This window comes from Galleria mellonella, unplaced genomic scaffold (genome assembly GCF_026898425.1).
Source record: "Galleria mellonella isolate WM207_F2 unplaced genomic scaffold, CSIRO_AGI_GalMel_v1 utg146, whole genome shotgun sequence".
NCBI lineage: Eukaryota > Metazoa > Arthropoda > Insecta > Lepidoptera > Pyralidae > Galleria > Galleria mellonella.
The window spans coordinates 5,779,986-5,802,343 of NW_026441999.1; the positions used below are offsets into that span (position 1 = coordinate 5,779,986).

Sequence of the window (22,358 nt, forward strand, 5' to 3'; positions counted from 1 at the left end):
AAGGATCTAGGGTACATTTTATTCCGTTCAATAAATATGTTCCGATAATGCGGATGAATGAGGGATGCGCTGCAGCGTCCCTCTTAGAACATCATCAAAGATTAACTGCAGTTGCCAACCCGCTTGCCAAGCGTGGCAAGTACTGGTAAAACTCCCCTTATGGGGAAGGCCTATGTTCAGCAGTGGACAGTTATGTTTAGTGGACGGCTGATGCAATAATAATAACTATAGACGAAGACGCGGGTAAAAATTTGTTCATGATAAAAGACACAAGAGAAGATAACTCACCGATAAGAGAAGATCAGTCGTAATCAGGACATCTGTAATAAGAAGCAAAGTATTATTAATTATTGGATACCAACAATAATTTACGTGACAGTAAAGTGGTATTGAAAGGAGATAGAAGTATGTTTAGTGACTAGTCGGTAACCGTTTTAAAAAAAAAATGTTTATGCACACTTTTTTTACTTTATCCGAGCAGTAAGTACTTTATATTATTCTCAATTTCGTGTATAATATAGTATATGTCATATATGCGTAAGTATATTTGTTATTCATATATATTTATTCGTTTATATACGTAATTTTAGTATGTATATATATCAATAATTACTAGTACCGCATTCGAGTATTCTGACACTTCCCTACAGTTGACTGGGAGAGAATGCTTTTAGCATTAAGTCCGCCATGTACATATATATGTACTAATGAATAAATAAATAAAAATAGAAGTATGCTTTTTTTATTAGTTAATAATGGAACGGTAACTCCGTCTGCGCTATCGGCATAAGCTGACGGGACTATTGAGCGATGATAGATGAGAATGAATACAAGTCAGTTGGCCCATTGTGACGCATTCATTAAAAATTCACCGTCATACATAATTAAGAGAGCACCAGGATAGGACTCCTGGTGATTTCCACATTAGACATTTGTCTATAACCAATAAAATAATAATTATTTCCTAAATCTAAAATTCAAGTGACAACCCTAACATGGCATAAATATAAGCACTCTATCCTACACTTACGTTGCATACTTGAATTTGCAAATATATTAGTCCCACGGGATCCTATACACAGATAAGTGGCATATCCAATTTCGTACAATTATTCATACAAACCATGGACGATCACTCATATACATGATAATTCTAGCTTTTATATTCCACAAATTGGATGCTGAGTTTTTCACGATTTGTCCCCAAACAGCGAAATAAAAACGATTTTTATGAGTCCCATCTCGTTAACACGTGTATGATGAAAAAACACTCAATTATAATTGTGTTTTCAATCAATTAATTACGTTCCAATTCATAAAATGTTTAATAGACTCAGTGTTTTAGAACTGATAAGGCTGTATGAACTATGCTCTTTGCCTGTCTGATGTGAACAAAACAACAATAAGAACACAGAGTAGTTTTATGATAGAAGCATCAACAATAATAATAATAAACATATAAAGATAGTGGTATAGAACTGCAATGAGCGTATTTTCACATTTGACTAGTTAATTATTTAATAAACGAAACGAGTATTTGCGCATTAAAAAGGTGCAGAATTTATAAGACAAATAATATAGAAGTTATAAAGGAATCACTCATAACTATTTATCACGCAAAATTGTATGAAAAAGTTGACGCGCTTTTCTCGAAGCATTTGTATGGAGACACTCTATCTATCGAGGTTAGAGGGTGAACTCCCTATCAATGACGGGCCGTACGATGATAGAAAATGGTCGTGGGCATCATATTGAAATCAATTGAATTCTTCTGAGCACAATTCGTTGTACAAGCGCTAGAAGATGCGGAGCGAGGCAAAATCTCTATTAAGACTTAAGGGTTACTGTCATTGGGTGACATATCTATTAGGACCGCAGGAACTATTCATAGTCTATGGTAATAAACATGCGGAATTACTCAAATAACCTCTGCCCGGGTTAATTAATTACCCCTATTGGTATTTATCGTCGGAAACTCCGTGCGTCAATGGAATTTCATTGGATTTCAATACATTGTTACACCAACATACCATTAGAAACATCATGAAGCTATAATTAACTAGTTTTTGCCTTAGACTTCGTCTACGTGACCGGCATATATTTTGATTGATCAGATTATTAAATCAAGATTTATTGATTAAGGATCGATTACAATAATAATTTATGATTTCGTTTCACGAGAAGCACCGACTTCATTCGTTGCAAATCCACTTATTTTATAAACCACTGAATCAGTATTGATATAATTATGACGGAACTAATTCGAATATATATTTTTTCAGATAAAAAACTCGATTGCTTGGGTACCTCTGTCCCATTCGTGTTTCTACCGTGAAGCAGTTGTGTTTGCATGGCTGTGTTTCGGTTTGAAGGGTGGGATATGGCAGTGAATTTACTGGGTACAGAGGAATAACACCTGAGTCCTCAGGAATGGCAACGCATGGGGGATATCATGGGCTACACTTTTAAGATTTTTAAAAGCCAGTTCAAAAATCTTAAAAGTGTAGCCCTCGTGTAATAAAATTGTAACTAATCAATGTCTGTACATGTGAGATGTTTAAAAAAAATATTAGGCGTCCTAATAAGACTAACACATGCAAACAGGGGGAAAGGGATTGTTAGTAATGGAGACTGAGAATTCTATTGCTAGCAATATACCCAACCAGGTCGACCTCCTCGCGGTTCTTAGATTTTTAGAACTGGCTACTTGAAAGCAATATAATAAAAAAAAAATGTTAAAATTTTGAAAATGGAACTCTTAAGTTCATGGCAACGTTACACAGACTATTTTCAATTTGCTGCCAAAAAGTAAAACAAATGACAAACGAATAAATTATATACTCAGTATTATTCGTAAAGAGTTCCATTTTCAAAATTTTAACATTTTTTTTATTATATTGCTTTCAAATAGCCAGTTCTAAAAAAATTCAGTGTAGCACTCGTATTACTAAGATAAATTTACTACTGTAATCTTTTTGAGGAAACAATAAAGAGTATCTATCTATCTCTATTATCTATAATTGTATATCAATTAGATTGCTCTCAGCATCTAGAATCAAAGGCTCACTGTGAGGACTAGGACGTCAATTATTTCTATTTGTAGTAGATATTCAATTACGAAGACCAGTTACGCGTAAAATGGAGCAAAAGATGAACAATGTATTTTTACCAAATTTCTAAGTGGTAACGAGTTCTGCTTCGGTTGCTTTGTTTGTCTGTGGTTTATTATGTACTAGGATCAAATTGCGAAAAATATATTAGTAATTAGTTTTCGCACGCGACTTCGTACACGTGGATACTATACTATACCATATTAGCCATTAACTGTTCATAACTGAACCTGAGGGAGACTTTGTACAAAAGTCGATTGCTTGGCTATCTCTGTCCCATTCGTGTTTCAACCGTGAAGCAGTTGTGTTTGCATGGCTGTGTTTCGGTTTGAAGGGTGGGATATGGCGTGAATTTACAGGGTACAGAGGAATAACACCTGAGTCCTCAGGAGTGGTACGCATGGGGGGAATCATGGGCGAAACAGTATACTCTGTTATGTCCATGGTACTGCTCATGTCTATAGGCGACGGTTACCACTTTCCATCAGGTGGGCTGTCAGCTTGTTTGCCATTCTAAGTTGCATAAAAAAATACACTACATTTTAAATTCGGGCATCATGTACATATCTGTGAAAACCGTATCATATTTAGTGCAGCCGCTGTATAATGCTAGAACAAACATAATAATAATAATAAACTCTTGGGGGGAAGGGATTGTTAGTAATGGAGATTGACAATCCCATTACTAGCAATATATCCAACCAGGTCGACCTCCACGCGGTTCCCCCTGGAAACTATCATGGTTAATTCCTGATGAATTCATCATGATGTGCTAACTGGCCTGTTTTCATTCTCATCTATCACCCTTCACTGGTGCTTCGCCAGCGTATCCCGTAAGCGCAGGCGGAGCTACCATACCATTTTCACTCATCAAAAAAAAAAAATAATAAACTCTTTATTGCGCACAGTAGAGATGTATACAAGGAGTATTTATACAGAATGTGCATAAACAAAAGGCGACCTTATCGCTAGAAGCGATCTCTTACAGACTATAACAAATTCTTATACAGAAAACATACAGTTAGATAGATAGACATAATAAATCTAAAAATTATGATTTGGGCTTCTTTTGCTTGGGAGAAGTTTCTAAGGTTTGCGCCTTTTCATTTAGCACTTTATATTTTTTTTATACTTTCTACCTACTACCTACTATATACAGACATCTTCTAGTCATATTATTATACAGTTTGATTATACGTACGTACTACTACATATATATATAACATAGTAATTCTACTATACGCTCTAATTGTTCCAGTAACATCTGTTGTCTAGAATTAATATTGTTATTATTAATTTCTTGCATATGCACTGGCAACATTTGTTGTCTATGATATGTATTAATTAATTTTAGATAAAGATATCGCCATCTAAATAAGAAAAATAATATTGTCTATGAAAACTATTTTTTTTTATATCACGAAGCTGGCATAAAAGGAAACAACTTGTTTGATGGTAAACAGTTTTTGTAGCCTATGGACTTTTGCATCACTAGGAGTGTCACGTGCGCGTAAAATGCGTAAAATTAAAAAAGAATTGTGAAGTATATTCAAAGGAAAGTCCTTTAAATTTCGTGATTAAATTATGTCTTAAGTTTTACAAAGGAAACTGCTAGAAATGTACTAACTTCAAAAACATTTTAATGTTAATTTTTTAAAATCAAGTCTATTTTTTTGTGCAAATAAAAAAAATACAACCGAATGGAGAGCTTCTCCTTTTCTGAAGTCAGTTAAAAACACGATTGTTCTGCCAAAAATATTTACGTATGTCTTCTCGACCCAAAGGTTGTTAGGAAGAGATTGCTTTAGTGATAAGACCTCTTTTTGTGCTGTACAAGTTTAGTATATGTTTTTTTTTTCATTATTTCGTTGGAATTTTTATACAGCCAGTATTTACATCGATGTTTTAGAACATGTATTGTTTTTAAATATAATTTAATATATCACAATCTTTTATGTCTTGGGGTTTTTTAATAAATTGAGAATATATTATATTAAATTCAAATTCAAAACATTTATTCATTACAAATATATTTAGGTACAGGAAAGGTCACCCGTTCCTTTCTCATGGATGACATATGTTAAGGCATCTTATAGGCCAAGGGATGGGCAAAAGTGTCCTTGTTAAAACACCACCAAAGCCTAACTGCGGTTGCCATCCCGCATCAAGCATGGCAACTATTGGCAACCCTCCCCCTCCCCCCAATGGGGGAGAACTATATTCAGCAGTGGACAGTTAAAAGTTGATAATATAATGAATAATAATAATTCTGGAAGTGTAGGTATAAAAACATACTCTTTTTTTTATACGACTTAAAATGGCAAGCTGACCAGGTGGGCTGGTGGAAAGTGGTAACCGTCGCCTATAGACATGAGCAGTACCATGGACATAACAGAGTATACTGTTTCCGCCCATGATACCCCCCATGCGTTGCCATTCCTGAGGCCTCAGGTGTTATTTCTCTGTACCCTGTAAATTCACGCCATATCCCACCCCTCAAACCGAAACACAGCCATGCAAACACAACTGCTTCACGGTTGAAACACGAATGTGACAGAGGTACCCAAGCAATCGACTTTTGTACAAAGTCTCCCTCTGGTAGTCTTCCAGACTTTGTGAACCGTTGCAATGGAAACAAAATTTAACGAGCTCCCACTTATGTTCGAGTCATTCTCGGTTAATTAGTGTTGTACATTTTAATGAAAAGCTTAAAACCACTTCAAGTTTTCGATTCATCCACCAATTAAGCTTGATGGAAATATTTACTTTCAAAGTTAACCAGACATTAAACTAGCAAGACATTATCGACAGATGCACTTTACTTAGTTATATTGTTTTAATTTGTCGCTAAACGGTTTGGAACGAAGTCATCCACTGTGACCATGACACCGTATTATCTTTTATTGTTAGAAATTTTGAAAGTAAAACGATGATCGGTCGCGAATTATGTAAGGCAGGGGTTCCCAAACTTCCAGCAGCAGTATTTCCGAACCGATATGACAATAAAGCGAATGATGTTAAGAGAAAATAATATTTGTAGAATGTATAATGTAAACGTTTATTAATACAGTAATAATAATAATAAAATAGTAAAGAAGGAGAATAATAGAAAATATAAAAAAGGTATAATATTAAGACGATATGTGTGCCGTGGCGCCAACAACAACATTCCTTTCATATACGCATGCGCGGCCTGCGCGCGCAACCCGTAGTCGCCGAGCGCCTGCGCGTCCTGCGCGCGCATAGGTACATCAAACAAGCTGCGTGCACGACCGACCGTATAACATATATATATAAAATATTTACGCTTGTCTGCGTGTTTTTACAAAATAAATAAAATATATAATTTTATAAGTATGCTACATCACCCCCCTCCAGAGACCGTCTCACGGGCGATAATATTTAGGGAAGTGAACAGTACGACCTGATCTCGTCTTGCAGATATCATTTCTTCCAGTTTTGTTAGGCGTAGTGTGTTGTGGCAAATTTGTGGAAGAAGTGTTTGTATTGTGTGTTGTGTTATGATTGTTTTGTGTGTGATTGCTTGATGATTGATTATTAGATGTGTGTGTGTCTGGTGTGGTTGTACTCTTGTATGTGTTAATGTCATGCAATATGTAAGCTGGCTTTATTCGGTCTATAGAAACTGTGACAGGGTTATTACGTAAAAGTATTTTGAAGACTTTGTCTGTCCTTTCTAATACTTCGTGTGGCCCAGTGTAAGCAGGTGTTAGAGGTTTGCGACAAGTATCGTCCCGAAGAAATACGTGTGTGGCTGTTTTGAGGTCTTTATATACAAAAACAGATCTTTTGCCATGACACGATGTGGCTGTGGGCTGTAACCTTTTAGCGAATGAACTTATTCGTGACAAATAATCAGTTACATCTGGGATGGTACTTTCCTCGTATTGGAAGAAATCTCCTGGTAGCCTAAGTGTTTCTCCGTATGTAAGTTCGGCTGATGAAGCATGAAGATCCTCCTTGTATGCATTCCCAAGCAGTACCAAAGGGAGAGATTCCACCCAATTAGAATTGGCATGACAAGTAATTGCTGCCTTTAATTGTCTATGGAACCTTTCTATAAGGCCGTTGCATGAAGGGTGATAGGCGGTCGTTCTTCTATGTTGGAAACCGATGAGTTCAGATAATTTTTTGAACAGGCATGACTCAAACTGTGCACCTCTGTCGGTGACAATAGTATGAGGACAGCCAAATCGAGAAATCCATCCATTTAGTAGAGCCTTGGCCACTGCTTCAGCTGTGATTTCATGGAGTGGTATTGCCTCAGGCCAGCGAGTGAATCTGTCGATGGCTGTAAGGCAGTATCGATATCCTTGTGACAGTGGCAGAGGTCCAATAAGATCAATGTGAATATTACTGAATCTCGATTTTGGAAGCTTGAATGTACCCAGAGGTGAAGAGACATGACGAGTGACTTTTGATCTTTGGCAAGCCAAACAAGTCCTTGTGTATTCTCGACAGTCTTTTTTTATCCCTGGCCAGACGTACCTCTCTGCTACCAGTTTGGAGGTAGCATTTGCTCCTGGATGACTAAGCGAATGAAGAGTTTCGAATATTCGCCGGCGATACTCCATTGGAACATATGGTCTCACAGCATTGTCTTTCTCATCGCAATACAGTTCAGACAGTGTACCTGGCAGTTTAATCTTTTTTAGATGTAGTGATGTGTTGCTGTTCAGTAGCAGCTGTAGTTCTGGATCGGATTGTTGTGCTTTCGCTAACAGCTCTAAGTCCACTGGTTGAACTATTTCTTCTACTCGTGAAAGGGTATCAGCTACTACGTTATTCTTACCTGAGATGTGCCTGATATCTGTTGAAAATTGCGAAATGAAGTCTAAGTGTCTGAACTGTCTTGGAGAGCAATTTTCCTTTCTTGAGTGAAAAGCGAAACATAAGGGTTTATGGTCTGTATAAATAATAAAGTCACGTGCTTCTACCATGTGCCTGAAATATTTGATTGTTTCGTATATCGCCAACAACTCCCGATCATATGGAGAATATTTTTGTTGGGTTGAATTTAATTTTTTAGAAAAGAATGCCAGAGGTTGCCATCCTTCATTTTCTTTATACTGCTGTAGCGCTGCACCTATTGCTGTGTCAGATGCGTCTGTAACGATTGCTAACTTAGCTTGACAGTCTGGGTGTGCTAACAGAGCTGCTTCACAGAGTCCCTTCTTACAGGCCGTGAATGCTTCGAGTTCCTTTGGAGAGAATGTGACAGGATGAGAGCCTTTTACCGAGCCTACTAATAAAGAATTTAAGGGGTCTTGGTGTTGGGCAGCATCAGGAACGAATCTCCTATAAAAATTAAGCATACCCAAGAATCTCCTTAGTTCCCGTATTGTTTTTGGCACCGGAAAGTTCTGTATAGCTTCGACCTTGGAGGGAAGCGGCTTAGTACCATCGGCAGAAATGAGGTATCCTAAAAACTTTACCTCGGTAACACCAAACACGCATTTCGAGGTGTTAATTACCATACCGTATTCGCGTAGTCTAGTAAACAGCTGTCTTAGATGGTGCTTGTGCTCCTCTTCATCTTTCGAGAAGACTAAGAAGTCGTCCAAATAAGGGAATGTAAAATCAAGGCCTCTCAGCATCTCGTCCACGAAACGTTGAAACGTCTGTCCGGCATTACGAAGTCCGAACGTCATGAACGGAAATTCATAAAGACCGAACGGCGTCGTGATCGCGGTTTTCTTGATATCCCCGGCGCTTACAGGGATCTGATGGTAAGCTTTCACCAAATCAATGGTAGAGAACACTTTGCAGCCTGAGAGATTATGGGCAAAGTCCTGGATATGACGTATAGGATATTTGTCAGGTATTGTTCGTGCATTTAACATTCTATAGTCGCCACATGGACGCCAGCCATTATCTTTTTTAGGTACAAGATGGAGTGGTGAGGACCAGGACGACTCGGAAGGTGTACATATACCATTCATAAGCATTTCAGCAAATTCCTGTTTAGCTATTTTTAATTTGTCAGGAGCTAGCCTGCGTGGTGTTGATGTAACTGGCGGGCCAGGAGTTGTACGTATGTGGTGTACAGTATTGTGAGTGGGGATGCGGTGTGTACCATGTGGACGAGTAATGTCAGTATATTCCCTAAGTATACTGTGATATATAGACTCACCCATGATACTTTTTACCGAAGAAATGATATCACAAGACTGAGCAGGCGAAGCCGGGGTCACGAGGGTTGTATTGTTATCGATCAAGCGTTGGTTCCTGCAATCAACAACAATATTAAAATGTGACAAAAAATCGACACCGATTATCGCCCTTGTTACGTCCGCAACAACAAATCCCCAAGCGAAGTCACGACGCAGGCCTAGGTTTAATACTAAATGTACGTAACCATATGTTGCAATTGTAGTGCCGTTTGCTGCACATAATTGATAATTCGATTTTGGTCGACGTTCTTTTAGATAAGTGCGAGGGAAAACGCAAAGGTCACTACCCGTGTCCACTAGAAATTGCGTCTTCGTTTTCTTATCTGTTACAAATAGGCGACCATTTGTAGTGCAATCGTTGGCCGCCATTACCGATTGCCCGTTGCGTTTCCCGCCAAAAAATCGCAGGGTTGAATGCATTTTCTAGCTTGATCACCGAATTTGGCATGGTACCAGCAATTAGGGTACTTCTTATGGTTTGAAGCTGATCTTGATCGAGATTGTGATCTTTTTCGCAATCGGTTAAATGGTTGACGTTCGCTATTACGAGATATTCTGTCTAACCTTGTAGTGAGAGCGGAGACTTGTTTTGTAAGCTTTTCTATTTGCTGGTTTAGGTGATTGATAGACATACCAGAAGATGTTGATGCCGATGTGGATGCTACTTGCAGAATTGGAGGTACAACGTCATGTACTCTGTCTGCCAACTCGGCTAGTTCTTCTAGTGAGGCTTTCGGTTGTGATGCAATAATTGTCTGTGTACTTGCTGGTAGACGACTGCTCCATATAGTACGTAAAAACTCTTCCGGCACCCCAGGCCCAGCAAGATTCTGGAGATGTCTGACGAACTGTGAAGGTTTGCGATCACCAAGCTCTTCATGAATGAGGAGTTGTTTAACCTTCTTCTCTCTCGATGCTGACAATCGTTTAATAAGTTCAGTTTTAAGTCTGTCGTATTTGTTAGCCGTCGGTGGGTTTGTGATGACATCTTCTACTTCCGCTGCATATTGTGGTTCCAATTGGCTTATAGCGTAGTAAAACTTCGTGGAGTCTGCAGTAATGGTGGCTAGTTGAAATTGCCCCTCTAATTGTGCAAACCACAAAGCAGGTTTTTCAGGGTAGAATGGAGGTACCCTGACTCCCACACGGCAGGATTCCATGTTCTGTGCGCCTGGCTCCACGCTCATCTTGATATTCGTGAACAGTTGGAGGTCACCAGTAAAGCGAATGATGTTAAGAGAAAATAATATTTGTAGAATGTATAATGTAAACGTTTATTAATACAGTAATAATAATAATAAAATAGTAAAGAAGGAGAATAATAGAAAATATAAAAAAGGTATAATATTAAGACGATATGTGTGCCGTGGCGCCAACAACAACATTCCTTTCATATACGCATGCGCGGCCTGCGCGCGCAACCCGTAGTCGCCGAGCGCCTGCGCGTCCTGCGCGCGCATAGGTACATCAAACAAGCTGCGTGCGCGACCGACCGTATTACATATATATATAAAATATTTACGCTTGTCTGCGTGTTTTTACAAAATAAATAAAATATATAATTTTATAAGTATGCTACAACAACATAACCTTCAAGAAAAGAGTATATTCCTTTTTAAAAGGGCGACAGCACACCTGCAATGCCGCTGGTGTTGTGGGTGATCATGGGCGGCGGTTGTCACTTATCATCAGGTGAGCCGCATGCCCCCAGCGTTGTAAAAAAAAAACTTATTTTGTCTAATGCCCACTTTGAGAATAAATTATTTTTTATCGCCCCCATTCTTTCACCTACTTAAAAACCACTGTTACTTCAAATTACCACGCCGGTATACACAGACCAACAGTGTATGCCGACTGCAAATCTAGCGATCCGGAGGTTGTCGCCTCCGGAGTAGAAACCGGGGTAATGGGGTACGCCCCGAGGCCCTTACCTCGCCCACCCACACATCATCTGGCGGGCAAAGAGAAGCTCTTGATTGATTGATACTTCAAATTAAATGAATCAATTATTGTGAGCTATATTAGCGGAGATTAAACATTAATTCTAAACGAGCCTCTACACAACGCCCCCATTTTTTCAGGGTCTCTTACCACCCCCCTTTAGGCCTGCAGCGCCCACAAAGGGGCGTTATCGCCTACTTTGGGAAAGGCTGATGTAAGGAATCTCAGAAAACTCGATATAAATATAGAATAAACGGATATGCACAGAACCTTCATAGAATAATTCTGATATGACTTAAAAAAAAGGCGAACTAAATTGCATATTTTCTTTATTCATAAGGTAATTGGATTTCTGTCAAGTTGATTTTACTCTTTACATTTAAAGAAATATATATCCTTTTTTTTATACAACTTAGAATGGCAAACAAGCTGACGGCCCACCTGATGGAAAATAGTAACCGTCGCTTATAAACATGAGCAGTACCATGGACATAACAGAGTGTATTGTTTCGCCCATGATACCTCCCATGCGTTGCCATTCCTGAGGACTCAGGTGTTATTCCTCTGTACCCAGTAAATTCACGCTATATCCCACCCTTCAAACCGAAACACAGCCATGCAAACACAACTACTTCACGGTTGAAACACGAATGGGACAGAGGTACCCAAGCAATCGACTTTTGTACAAAGTCTCCCTCTGGTAAATGTAATATAATTTAAAACCGTATTTCTTGCAGACAAAGTAACAGCTGACAGTTTTAATCGGCCAGATTAGAATTTGTCGTCGTCCATTATCATAAAGGGTACTCCAACAAAAAGAGTTTTTTTTAACAAATATTAATAACTTCACGGTGAGAATTATCTTTGAATCGGAGAGGATTTCCTAGCCATTTATCAAGCTTTACGTTGGTGGGACATTGGAAAGTTTTATAAAACCAGATAATAATGATTCTTAATTACAGCGTCAATTGATTCAATTTAGAATGGCGATGGTGATAATCTTCAGTAACGTAATAGAAAATGGTAAGCAGATTATTGATAATCTTTAAATATTATGTACTAGCGGCCCGTCCCGGCGTCGCGCGGGTGGACATTTTTAACATTTCCCTTCACTGCTCTGCTCCTATTGATCGTAGCGTGATAAAAAGTATACTATAACCTGTTCAGAAGTATGAAGAATAATTGTACTAAGTTTCGTTAAAATTCGTCGAGTGGTTTTTGTTTCTATAACGAACATACAGACAGACAGACAGACAAAAATTTTACTGATTGCATTTTTGGCATCAGTATCGATCACTAACCACCCCCTGATAGTTATTTTAGAAATATATTTCATGTACAGAATTGACCTCTCTACAGATTTATTATAAGTATAGATTATATATATGTACAAGATGTAGTGGAGGATCCCTCATTAGATGGTGTGACGATCTGAAATCAGGACCGTTTCTTTATGACAGTCTATGAAAGAAGCTTATGCCCAGAAGTGGACGAATGGCTGAAATGATGACGATGACCAGAGGGAGACTGTACAAAAGTCGATTGCTTGGGTATCTCTGTCTCATTTGAGTTTCAACCGTAAAGTAGTTGTGTTTGCATGGCTGTGTTTCGGTTTAAAGGGTGGAATATGGCGTGAATTTACTGGGTACAGAGGAATAACACCTGAGTCCTCAGGAATGGCAACGCATGGGGGGTATCATGGGGGAAACAGTATACTCTGTTATGTCCATGGTACTGTAGATTATGTGGAAGGTTGATCTATCAGGATGTACTAGGGGAAAGGGATTGTCAATAATGCAGTTTATCAGTCCCATTGCTAGCAATACACCCTATCAGTTCGGCATCCACTTGGTCCCTCCTGGACCCTTGTTGAATTCTAAGTGTAATATATAAAAGGTCGCCTAGAAATTCTTAACACCAGAGGGCGACGCCTGTATACAGGTAGTAGTTTTTTCAATGGATTAAAATGGAATAGTTACCCCGCCTGCATCATCAGTATACGTTGGCAAGACAAGGTAAAAGGGAAACCGGGTAAAGGTTAACCTGATAGGGTATGTAGCCAGCATTGGCGCAGTTAGATCCCATTACTAACAATCCATTTCCCTCCACAAGTAATAGTAGTAGTGGAGGATTGAAAAATATAAAGACGTTTCATTTTTTTAAGACCGCAGACAATATTATTTGTTGTGTATTTTATGTTTTTAAATTAATATATGGTTTTTATTATAGGGTATATTATAGTTAGAGTATTATGGTTTTTTTTTATTGTTTGTATTTACTTTGTATGTACTTATCTTACAAATATATTTATGCTAAATTTTAAGTGTTTATATTGCAATGTGCACAAATGCTATGACTGCATATTTGATTATTAATTAACAATTTAATTGACATAAAAAGGTTTACTGAAAGAAATCTCTTTTTAGAGATAAGCTCGACTTTATATGGTACATTACGTCTTCACGTATACCGTTAGCGTAGGCGTGGTGACCATTCTATTATCATTCGTGGAAAAAATAAAGGATATACTAGTAATGAAAATAAATAAATGTACTAGTAATGAAGCCACTAACCGCAGTTACTAACAATAACCCCAGATTATATGTATTATGAATTAACAATATGTTAAGAGCAATTATATTTAAGTAATGCAACCTCTTTACTGTTTTTGTATGATACATTGTTTTGACAGCTTATGTAAAATTAAAAATAATATTAAAATTGTCAATATGGAAAAAAATGCAATCTTTGATTAAAATGCAGATTTTTATTTAAAATAAATAAAAATACATTCATGGCATATACATTTTGGTCCTATGAGCCGAAAGGATAATTTAATTGCTACCGTTTTAAGTTCTGTGATGAGCTGTGGTATTCAATTGCAAAACGGTAAGAAATATTGCGACGGCTGAGGACGGAGACTCTGCTGCTATCATCGAGTGGCTTTCAAGTATCAATTGCAGCAGTGTGTCAGTCTCTGTATTAGTTTCAAGGAAAACTGTGAGTACAATTTGACATCCGACTTAGAAAATATTCATCGTTTAAATATTGAATTGAAAAATTATTGAAAATGGATGCAAACCTACGAGTTTTAGAAGATATTAAAATTCAAATAGAGAAAGCAAGAATCAATTTAAAAAAAGCGCCGAGAGATAGAATAAATGAAAAATATTTAGAAACAAGACTTCAGATTCTAGAGAAACAATACAATAATTTTACGTCAAAACATGAAAAGTTAATCGCTCTGTATGAACCTAATGTTTTAAATGCTACTGATTATGTCAAGGATGAAGTGTTTGAACTAGTGACTGAAACTTATTTAGATTATAGAGTAGAATTAAAAAATGCTTTATCTAATGTTAAGTGTTGTACCTCAAGTAGTAATTGCGAAGTTTCACCTAACTCTTCTAAGGCAGATTCGTTGGTTAAATTACCCAGAATCCGAATACCTGTGTTCACAGGCCGGTATACTGAATGGACTTCATTCCGCGATTTATTTCTCTCGCTTGTCCACAACAATCCCGTTTTAGATGATGTACAAAAGTTGCATTATTTAAAAACACAACTGTCAGGTGAAGCAGAACAATTGATTAGGCATGTACCGATTACTCAATCTAATTATATAAAATGTTGGAACATGTTAACAGATAGATATAATAATAAAAGGTTTATGTCAAATTGTATTTTAAAGCGACTTTTCAGTCAACGTAACATAGTAGCAGAATCTTCTAGTGCTCTTAAGGAACTCCTAGATACAACCACTGATTGTTTACATGAGCTATCGAATCTTGGTATTGATACGGAGTCCTGGGATATTATTGTAATTTATATTATGGGTTTGAAATTGGACGCTGAATCTCGGAAACAATGGGAATTGCAGGTGAGTCAGTCATCTAAAGATTTACCGTCATTTCAACAATTCAAAGAGTTTTTAGAAACGCGTTTTCATGCTCTGGAATTCGTAGAACCCATATATAAGCCAAAAATTGTTCAGACTAATGCTAATAATCCAAAGGTTTTGCATACTGTGTCAAATATTACATGTCCTCATTGTTCTGAAAATCATAGGTTATACAATTGCAAAAAGTTTTCTCAGGAGAATGTTGATAAACGTCGTAGTATTGCTGAATCGCTTTCCTTGTGCTTTAACTGCTTAGGTATTAATCATAATGCAAAAAACTGTCGTGTATTTAACAAATGTCATGTGTGTAAGCGTAGGCATCACACTTTATTGCATCCCAAAGATCAAGCTACTGCAGATGTAGTCGCTACTACATCACAAGTTGAAGAGGTTGAAGATTCACCTCAGTCAGCAGAGACCCCATCAAATATAGCATCCCATTTTTTGAATGGAAGTAAACGAGGACAAGTCCTTTTACCCACAGCTATTATCAAAGCTGAGTCAAAAAATGGATCAATCCAGGTACTAAGAGCTTTGTTAGACCAAGGGTCACATGCATCTTTTATATCGGAAGCAGCTGTACAACTCCTTCAATTAAAAAAGGTACCTAGTAAATGCATTGTTTCGGGAGTAGGTGGTACTAGTAATGACAAAATTTCCAAAAACGTTGTTGTTGTCAATCTCCAGTCGCGGTATGATCCTTCATTTAAAATCCAAGGTAACAGCTAGAGTGGTAGATACAGTAACATCATTATTGTCTGAAAGAAAATGTATAGTGTCAGATTGGCCAAAATTGCAAACCTTTCAATTAGCTGATCCTCATTTTAATTATTCTAATAAAATTGACATTTTATTAGGGGCGGAGGTGTATGGCAATATCTTGAAACCTGGCCTAATGAAAGGTCCAAGTGGCACTTTAATAGCTCAGGATACTTACTTGGGTTGGATATTGTCCGGTCAAATATATGAGCAGAATTCTTCGCAGGGTTGCCATAATGTCATAGTTAGTATGCATAGTCACGCTACTGATGTTGATTTATTAAAACATTTCTGGGAGTTAGAAGATAAACCCTTTTCTAATATAAATAAAATATTTTCTCCTGAAGATCAGGCTTGTGAAGATTATTATGCAGCAACAACACGTAGGGATGAATCTGGAAAATATGTAGTTAACTTACCTTTTCGCGATGATCCTTCTCTTAAATGTGAAAATTCTAAAGCTATTACTATAAAAAGATTGCATGGGCCAGAACGCAAATTTTTAAAAAGATTCAAATTTGAAACGCCGGTGTTCAGGGGTTATTAATGAATATTTGACTTTTGGACACATTGAGAAAATTGCTGAGGAATCGGATAAAAATAAAGTTGTTGCATAAATTTACCTCATTACGCGATGGTTAAGGAAGAAAGAACTAAGGCAAGGGCGGTTTTTGATGCATCGGGCAAGGGTAGTAACGGTATATCCTTGAACGACACTACAATAGTAGGGCCCACTTTACAGCTAGATTTATGACATATTATCATGAGATGGCGTAAATATCCAATTTGTATGGCAGCTGACATCGTAAAGATGTACAGGTAAATAAAAGTAGCAGAGCAACACGTCGATTTTCAAAGAATTGTATGGCGAGAAGATATTCACTCTGAAATACACGATTATCGACTTTTGACAGTCACATTTGGTACTTCTTGTGCTCCGTATTTGGCAGTCAAATCATTACAGCAAGTTGCTTGTGATGAAGGTCATAATTTTCCATTGGCTGCTGAGCGGGTAAAGTCTGATTTTTATATGGATGACATTATGACAGGTTGTTACTCTGAAGAGGAAGTTGTTGAAGTGTGTCGTCAATTGAAGGAGCTATTAAAAAGAGGTGGTTTTGAATTGCAAAAGTGGATGAGTAACCAAATGCATCTACTAAAATGTCTTGATTTAGAAAGAAATAATGAAGAAAGCAATGATAAAGAAAAAGCAAACAATTTAGAAATAAAATCTGATGATATAACAAAACTATTAGGACTTACTTGGAACCGAAATAGTGATGAATTTCATTTCACGGTGAAATCTTCTGAAAATAACGCACCTATAACGAAAAGAAAAGTAATTTCAGAAATTTCACGTTTATATGATCCTTTGGGTTGGGTTGCTCCTTGTATAATTACCTCTAAGGTTTTTATCCAAAAACTATGGATTGCTGGTATAGATTGGGACGATGAATTGCCTTCGGAACTTCTTCGAGAATGGAAGGTGTATCAAACTGAATTATCAAAATTAGTAGATTTCAAACTTCCAAGATGGCTGAAAACAAAAAATAATGATATAATTATTGAGTTACATGGTTTTAGTGATGCTTCGAACGTTGCATATTCCGCTGTGGTTTACATTCGAGTCATAGATTGTGAACATAAAATTCATAGCAATTTAGTAACAGCTAAAACAAAGGTAGCTCCAATAAAACAAATATCCTTACCGCGACTGGAATTGTGTGGCGCAGTTCTACTAGCTAAATTGTTGAGCGAAGTAGCCGAAGTTTTAAGTATTCCAAAGGTACATGCGTGGACTGACTCCACAGTGGTTTTAAGTTGGTTGAATGATCATCCCAGTCGCTGGAAAACTTTTATAGCTAATCGGACTTCAGAGATTCTTGACAGGTTAGATACGTCACAGTGGTCTCATGTTTCATCGAAAGAGAATCCTGCAGATTGTGCATCACGTGGTATTACACCTACAGCTCTTTTAGAAAATTCTCTTTGGATGAATGGACCATCATGGTTGTTGCAAAGGAATATTATATATACTAAACCTAAAGACATAGTTACTCGTTTGGAGGAAAGAGTTGTAAAGGTTCATGTTACAGGTATTAATGCTAATAATTATAATGACATTGTATCAAGATTTTCTTCCCTGAGAAAATTGATTAGAGTAATAGCCATCTGTAGAAGATTTTTGAAATTAAAGGAACCAAAAGGAATCCGTGATTTAATGACACCTTATTTATCAGTATCAGAGCTTCAGTCATCGTTGTTTTCCTGTATACGGCAGAGTCAATTAGAACATTTTAATATGGAGATACAAACTTTGTTACGAAACGAGCCTCTGAATAAAAAAGGTTGTTTAAATTCGTTAAATCCTTTTCTTGATAGTTGTAATATTTTAAGGATTGGCGGTCGCTTAGAAAATTCACAATTGTTCGAATATGGCAAACATCCTATTATAATTTCAAATAATTGTTACTTGGCTAAATTAATTGTCAGAGATGCTCACGAACGAACTTTACATGGTGGTCACCAATTGACACTTAATTTTATACGTACCAAATATTGGATTCTAAGAGCGAAAAATTTGTTAAGAAGTCATATTCATAACTGTGTGCCGTGTATTCGATACGCCGCAAAGGCCAGGACTCAACTTATGGGCCAATTGCCATCATGTCGAGTTACGCCTAGTAAACCTTTTTTATATAGTGGCGTAGACTATGCTGGTCCAATAAATATGAGGGTCTCCAAAGGCAGAGGTCATAGATCCTTCAAAGGATATATATGTCTTTTTATATGTATGGCTACTCGTGCTATACATATTGAAGCAGTATCCGATCTCACATCTGAAGGTTTTCTTGCAGCATTTAAACGTTTTGTTTCCAGGCGTGGACATTGTTGCCAACTTTGGAGTGATAACGGAAGTAATTTTGTAGGTGCTTCAAAAGAGCTTAGGACATTATTTCTTAATGAACAGTCATCAATGTTAAAGGAAGTAGCTTCCACACTGGCAAATAATGGAACAGAATGGCGATTTATTCCTCCTCATGCCCCAAATTTCGGAGGAGTATGGGAAGCTGGAATCAAGAGTACGAAGCATCATCTAAAACGCGTAATCGGTGATTCGACTCTTACCTACGAAGAGATGACGACTGTTCTTTCCCACGTTGAAGCATGCCTAAATTCACGCCCACTATTTAAAGCTAGTAGTGATTCTGGGGATGAGATGCCTCTTACACCAGGACACTTTTTAGTTGGTCAACCCTTAATAGTAGCTCCAGATAATAAGTATGATTTAACGCCACTGAGTAATCTACGCCGTTGGCAACTTACTCAGAAAATGGTGCAATGTTTCTGGCGACGGTGGTCTAAAGAATATTTGATACAGTTTTTTCATCGTTACAAATGGGCTAATTGTACAGCAGGATCTAAAGTAGGTGATATAGTTCTAGTAATGGAAGATAATCTTCCATCAGCTAAATGTTGTTTGGCCGAATTACAGAGTTGTATTCCTGAAAAGACGGTATCACTCGCGTAGTTAGCTTGCGAAGCAAAAATTCGATAATTAAGCGTCCAATTTCGAAACTTTGTTATTTACCAGTGATGAACTGAATGTTAAATGTTTTATTACTTTTATTGCTTAATTTTAATGTTGTATTTTTCAATAATTGTTATTTAAATACTCTAATGTTTTAATGCTTTATTGTGTTGTCTCTGAAATATGTTGTTTTTAATTTTATGAGTTAAATAGCTTTTTATTTATCTATTGTTAACTGGTCTTGGGGTTAAATATTTATGTAATGTAGTAATATGTTTTGGTTAATTTTTTCTTATACTTAGGTTATGGACTATTCGTCCATGGCGGGCGGAATGTTAAGAGCAATTATATTTAAGTAATGCAACCTCTTTACTGTTTTTGTATGATACATTGTTTTGACAGCTTATGTAAAATTAAAAATAATATTAAAATTGTCAATATGGAAAAAAATGCAATCTTTGATTAAAATGCAGATTTTTATTTAAAATAAATAAAAATACATTTATAGCATATACACAATATCCTTTCAATTCTATACTTATTCATTACTGAACCTGAAAATGATAATTCACAAATAGCTTTCCTATGAATAGGGCAACATTATCTAGACAATGGCAGTATTAAGAGATTAAACGGATCTTCGGGTGCTCCATAATCCGCAAGCAGTGCGTTGGTCAAGCTATTTATCACAAGACACGGCTCTTTTGTGGTCACTGAAGGGTCTGGATACTCTGTATTAACACCTCACTAAAACATTGCGGTTTAGATATTTAACATTTTGAAGCAATCTCGTATTTATAAATAGAGTTATTATAGAGTTTATGTATGCATATCTATGTTTATGTATGCAGTGCAATTAATAAATTGTTGGTTTAATAAGAAATTTAATAATTGTTAATTTAGCACTGCACGTACTAGGTCAATATATAGGTATATAATATAGGTATCGCCCCACTATTTTAGTCTTAATTTACTGTATTTGTATTTAGTAAATAAGATTATTTTTATTCGTTAATATTGTCAGTTATAACTAAGTCATTGGAAATATACATCTCTACTGAGGGGAAAGGGATTGTTAGTAAGGGAGACTGAGAATCCCATTGCTAGCAATATACCCAACCAGGTCGACCTCCTCGCGGTTCCCCCTGGAAACTATCATGATTAATTCCTGATGAATTCATCATGATGGGCTAACTGGCCTGTTTTCATTCTCATCTATCATCCTTCACTGGTGCTCCGCCAGCATATCCCGTTAGCGTAGGCGGGGTTACCATATCATTTTCACCCATCAAAAAAAAATACATCACTACCAACCTCGTCGTGTCAACACAACCCGCAACAGTCATCATCTAAAAAATTAACGAACCATATTAAAAAAATATAAAACCCAAAATTTTTAATTTAAATCCTTAACTTTATTAGAAGATTTTCATTTTAGTTCGATTTTTGTTTATGTTTATTATTTTAGAACTTTATCATTTATAAACCGGTTTGGAAGATTCGTTCTTTATCTAAAAAGATAAATGGATACTTTCGGACTGATTCCATAGAAATTTTATCAAAATAAGTCCTATAGTTTAGTTTTGAAATGAAAATAACATTCATACACAGACAGCGCAATCCTGCTAGAAACGATTGGATACGTAAAGCACAGGATCATACAATGTGGCGAATTTTGAGAAGCCTATGTCCAGCAGTGGTCTACTGTGGGCTAATGACAATAATGACGAAAAACACTCATTAGTCTAGAATAATAAATGTAAGAGAAAATCTTGCAGTGTTAAAAATGTTTTTATACGATTTTATATGAAAACAAACATACAAAAAAATCAAATATTCTCTCTTTATAACATTACTCTAGATGGCCTGTATTTATATTTAATCCATTTACATAAATAAGTGGCAAACGCAGAAACTCTTTTAACAAGTAACCGAAGTAAGAAACCAGCCACAATATATTTATCCAAAAACATCGAGAGCGCACGAAACTTTGACATTTTCGGCAACTTGATTACTTTAGATTGACATTCCCCATTTACTTATTGTTTTACAACGGAGTCCCGGGAAGGTATTATCTTCCTTTTGTATAAAAGATAAGATGACAAGAAACTTTTGCGGTTAACCCGGTATATACCCGGTCAAAAGTCGATCAGATCTGGTATTGTTTTTAGTTAAAAAGTTTGCCAATTTTTACTTCAATATTAATTATGATATAATCTATGTTGCAGCATAGGAAGGTAAATTATTTGTATCATCTGTGAGACATGACCATCTACCATCTAGTATCTGCCATCGTACAGTTCGCCATCGATGGAGAGTTCACCCTCTCTTTAAAGCCTAAATGGACGTATACAGCACGGTTTCAAAGATATTTCCTGCTACGAACGCTCTGGTAATGGAGTGAGTTCCCTGTCAAGGATTTTCTAAGTGACTACAGCATGGGGTTTTTCAAAAAAAGGGATAAAGAGGTTTCTGCTAGAACGGCAACGCGCGCGTAATGCGCCTAGTGCTGCAGACGTTCGTAGGCAACGGTAACCGTTTACAATTAGGCGGGTCGTATGCTTGTTTGCCACCTTGTGTGGTATAAAAAAAAATATTTAAAACTCTACTTAATAATAGAATACGTTGCATATAAATCTACCACTAAAACTATGCACCTATTTCATATTTTGCTTTGGCGTTTTTTAATAATTTCTGTTATCAAAATTCAAATTTAAAGTCACATCTTAATAGGTATATTATTGTACTAGCTGTTTCCCGCGGCGATGCCCGCTTCTAACTATGTAGTTCCCGCATATCATTCCCATTGGAACTCTTCATGAATACGGTCTTATATTCTATTATGCATTTAAATGATAATTACATTTAATTTACCCATTCCCTAGTCACTAGTGTGCGATACATAGATAAACATCTAAATA

General features: G+C 36.7%; 3 protein-coding genes across 4 annotated transcripts in view; 1 reads left to right on the forward strand and 2 right to left on the reverse strand.

The window, feature by feature from the left end:
• LOC113514821 (sex peptide receptor) overlaps positions 1 to 22,358 on the reverse strand; it is a 386,799-nt gene that overhangs the window by 101,215 nt on the left and 263,226 nt on the right. For both annotated transcript variants that reach the window (XM_052891839.1, XM_052891838.1), the window contains one exon: positions 289 to 320. The gene's annotated coding sequence lies outside the window, so the exon portion shown is untranslated. The remainder of the gene's footprint in view (positions 1 to 288; positions 321 to 22,358) is intronic.
• On the reverse strand, positions 9,673 to 10,491 carry LOC128200048 (uncharacterized). Its single transcript, XM_052892034.1, has one exon. The coding sequence runs from the start codon at positions 10,489 to 10,491 to the stop codon at positions 9,673 to 9,675; it is 819 nt and encodes a 272-aa protein (XP_052747994.1).
• LOC128200049 (uncharacterized) lies at positions 16,540 to 19,437 on the forward strand. Its single transcript, XM_052892035.1, has 2 exons — positions 16,540 to 16,603; positions 16,820 to 19,437. The coding sequence occupies exons 1-2, from the start codon at positions 16,540 to 16,542 to the stop codon at positions 19,435 to 19,437; spliced, it is 2,682 nt and encodes an 893-aa protein (XP_052747995.1).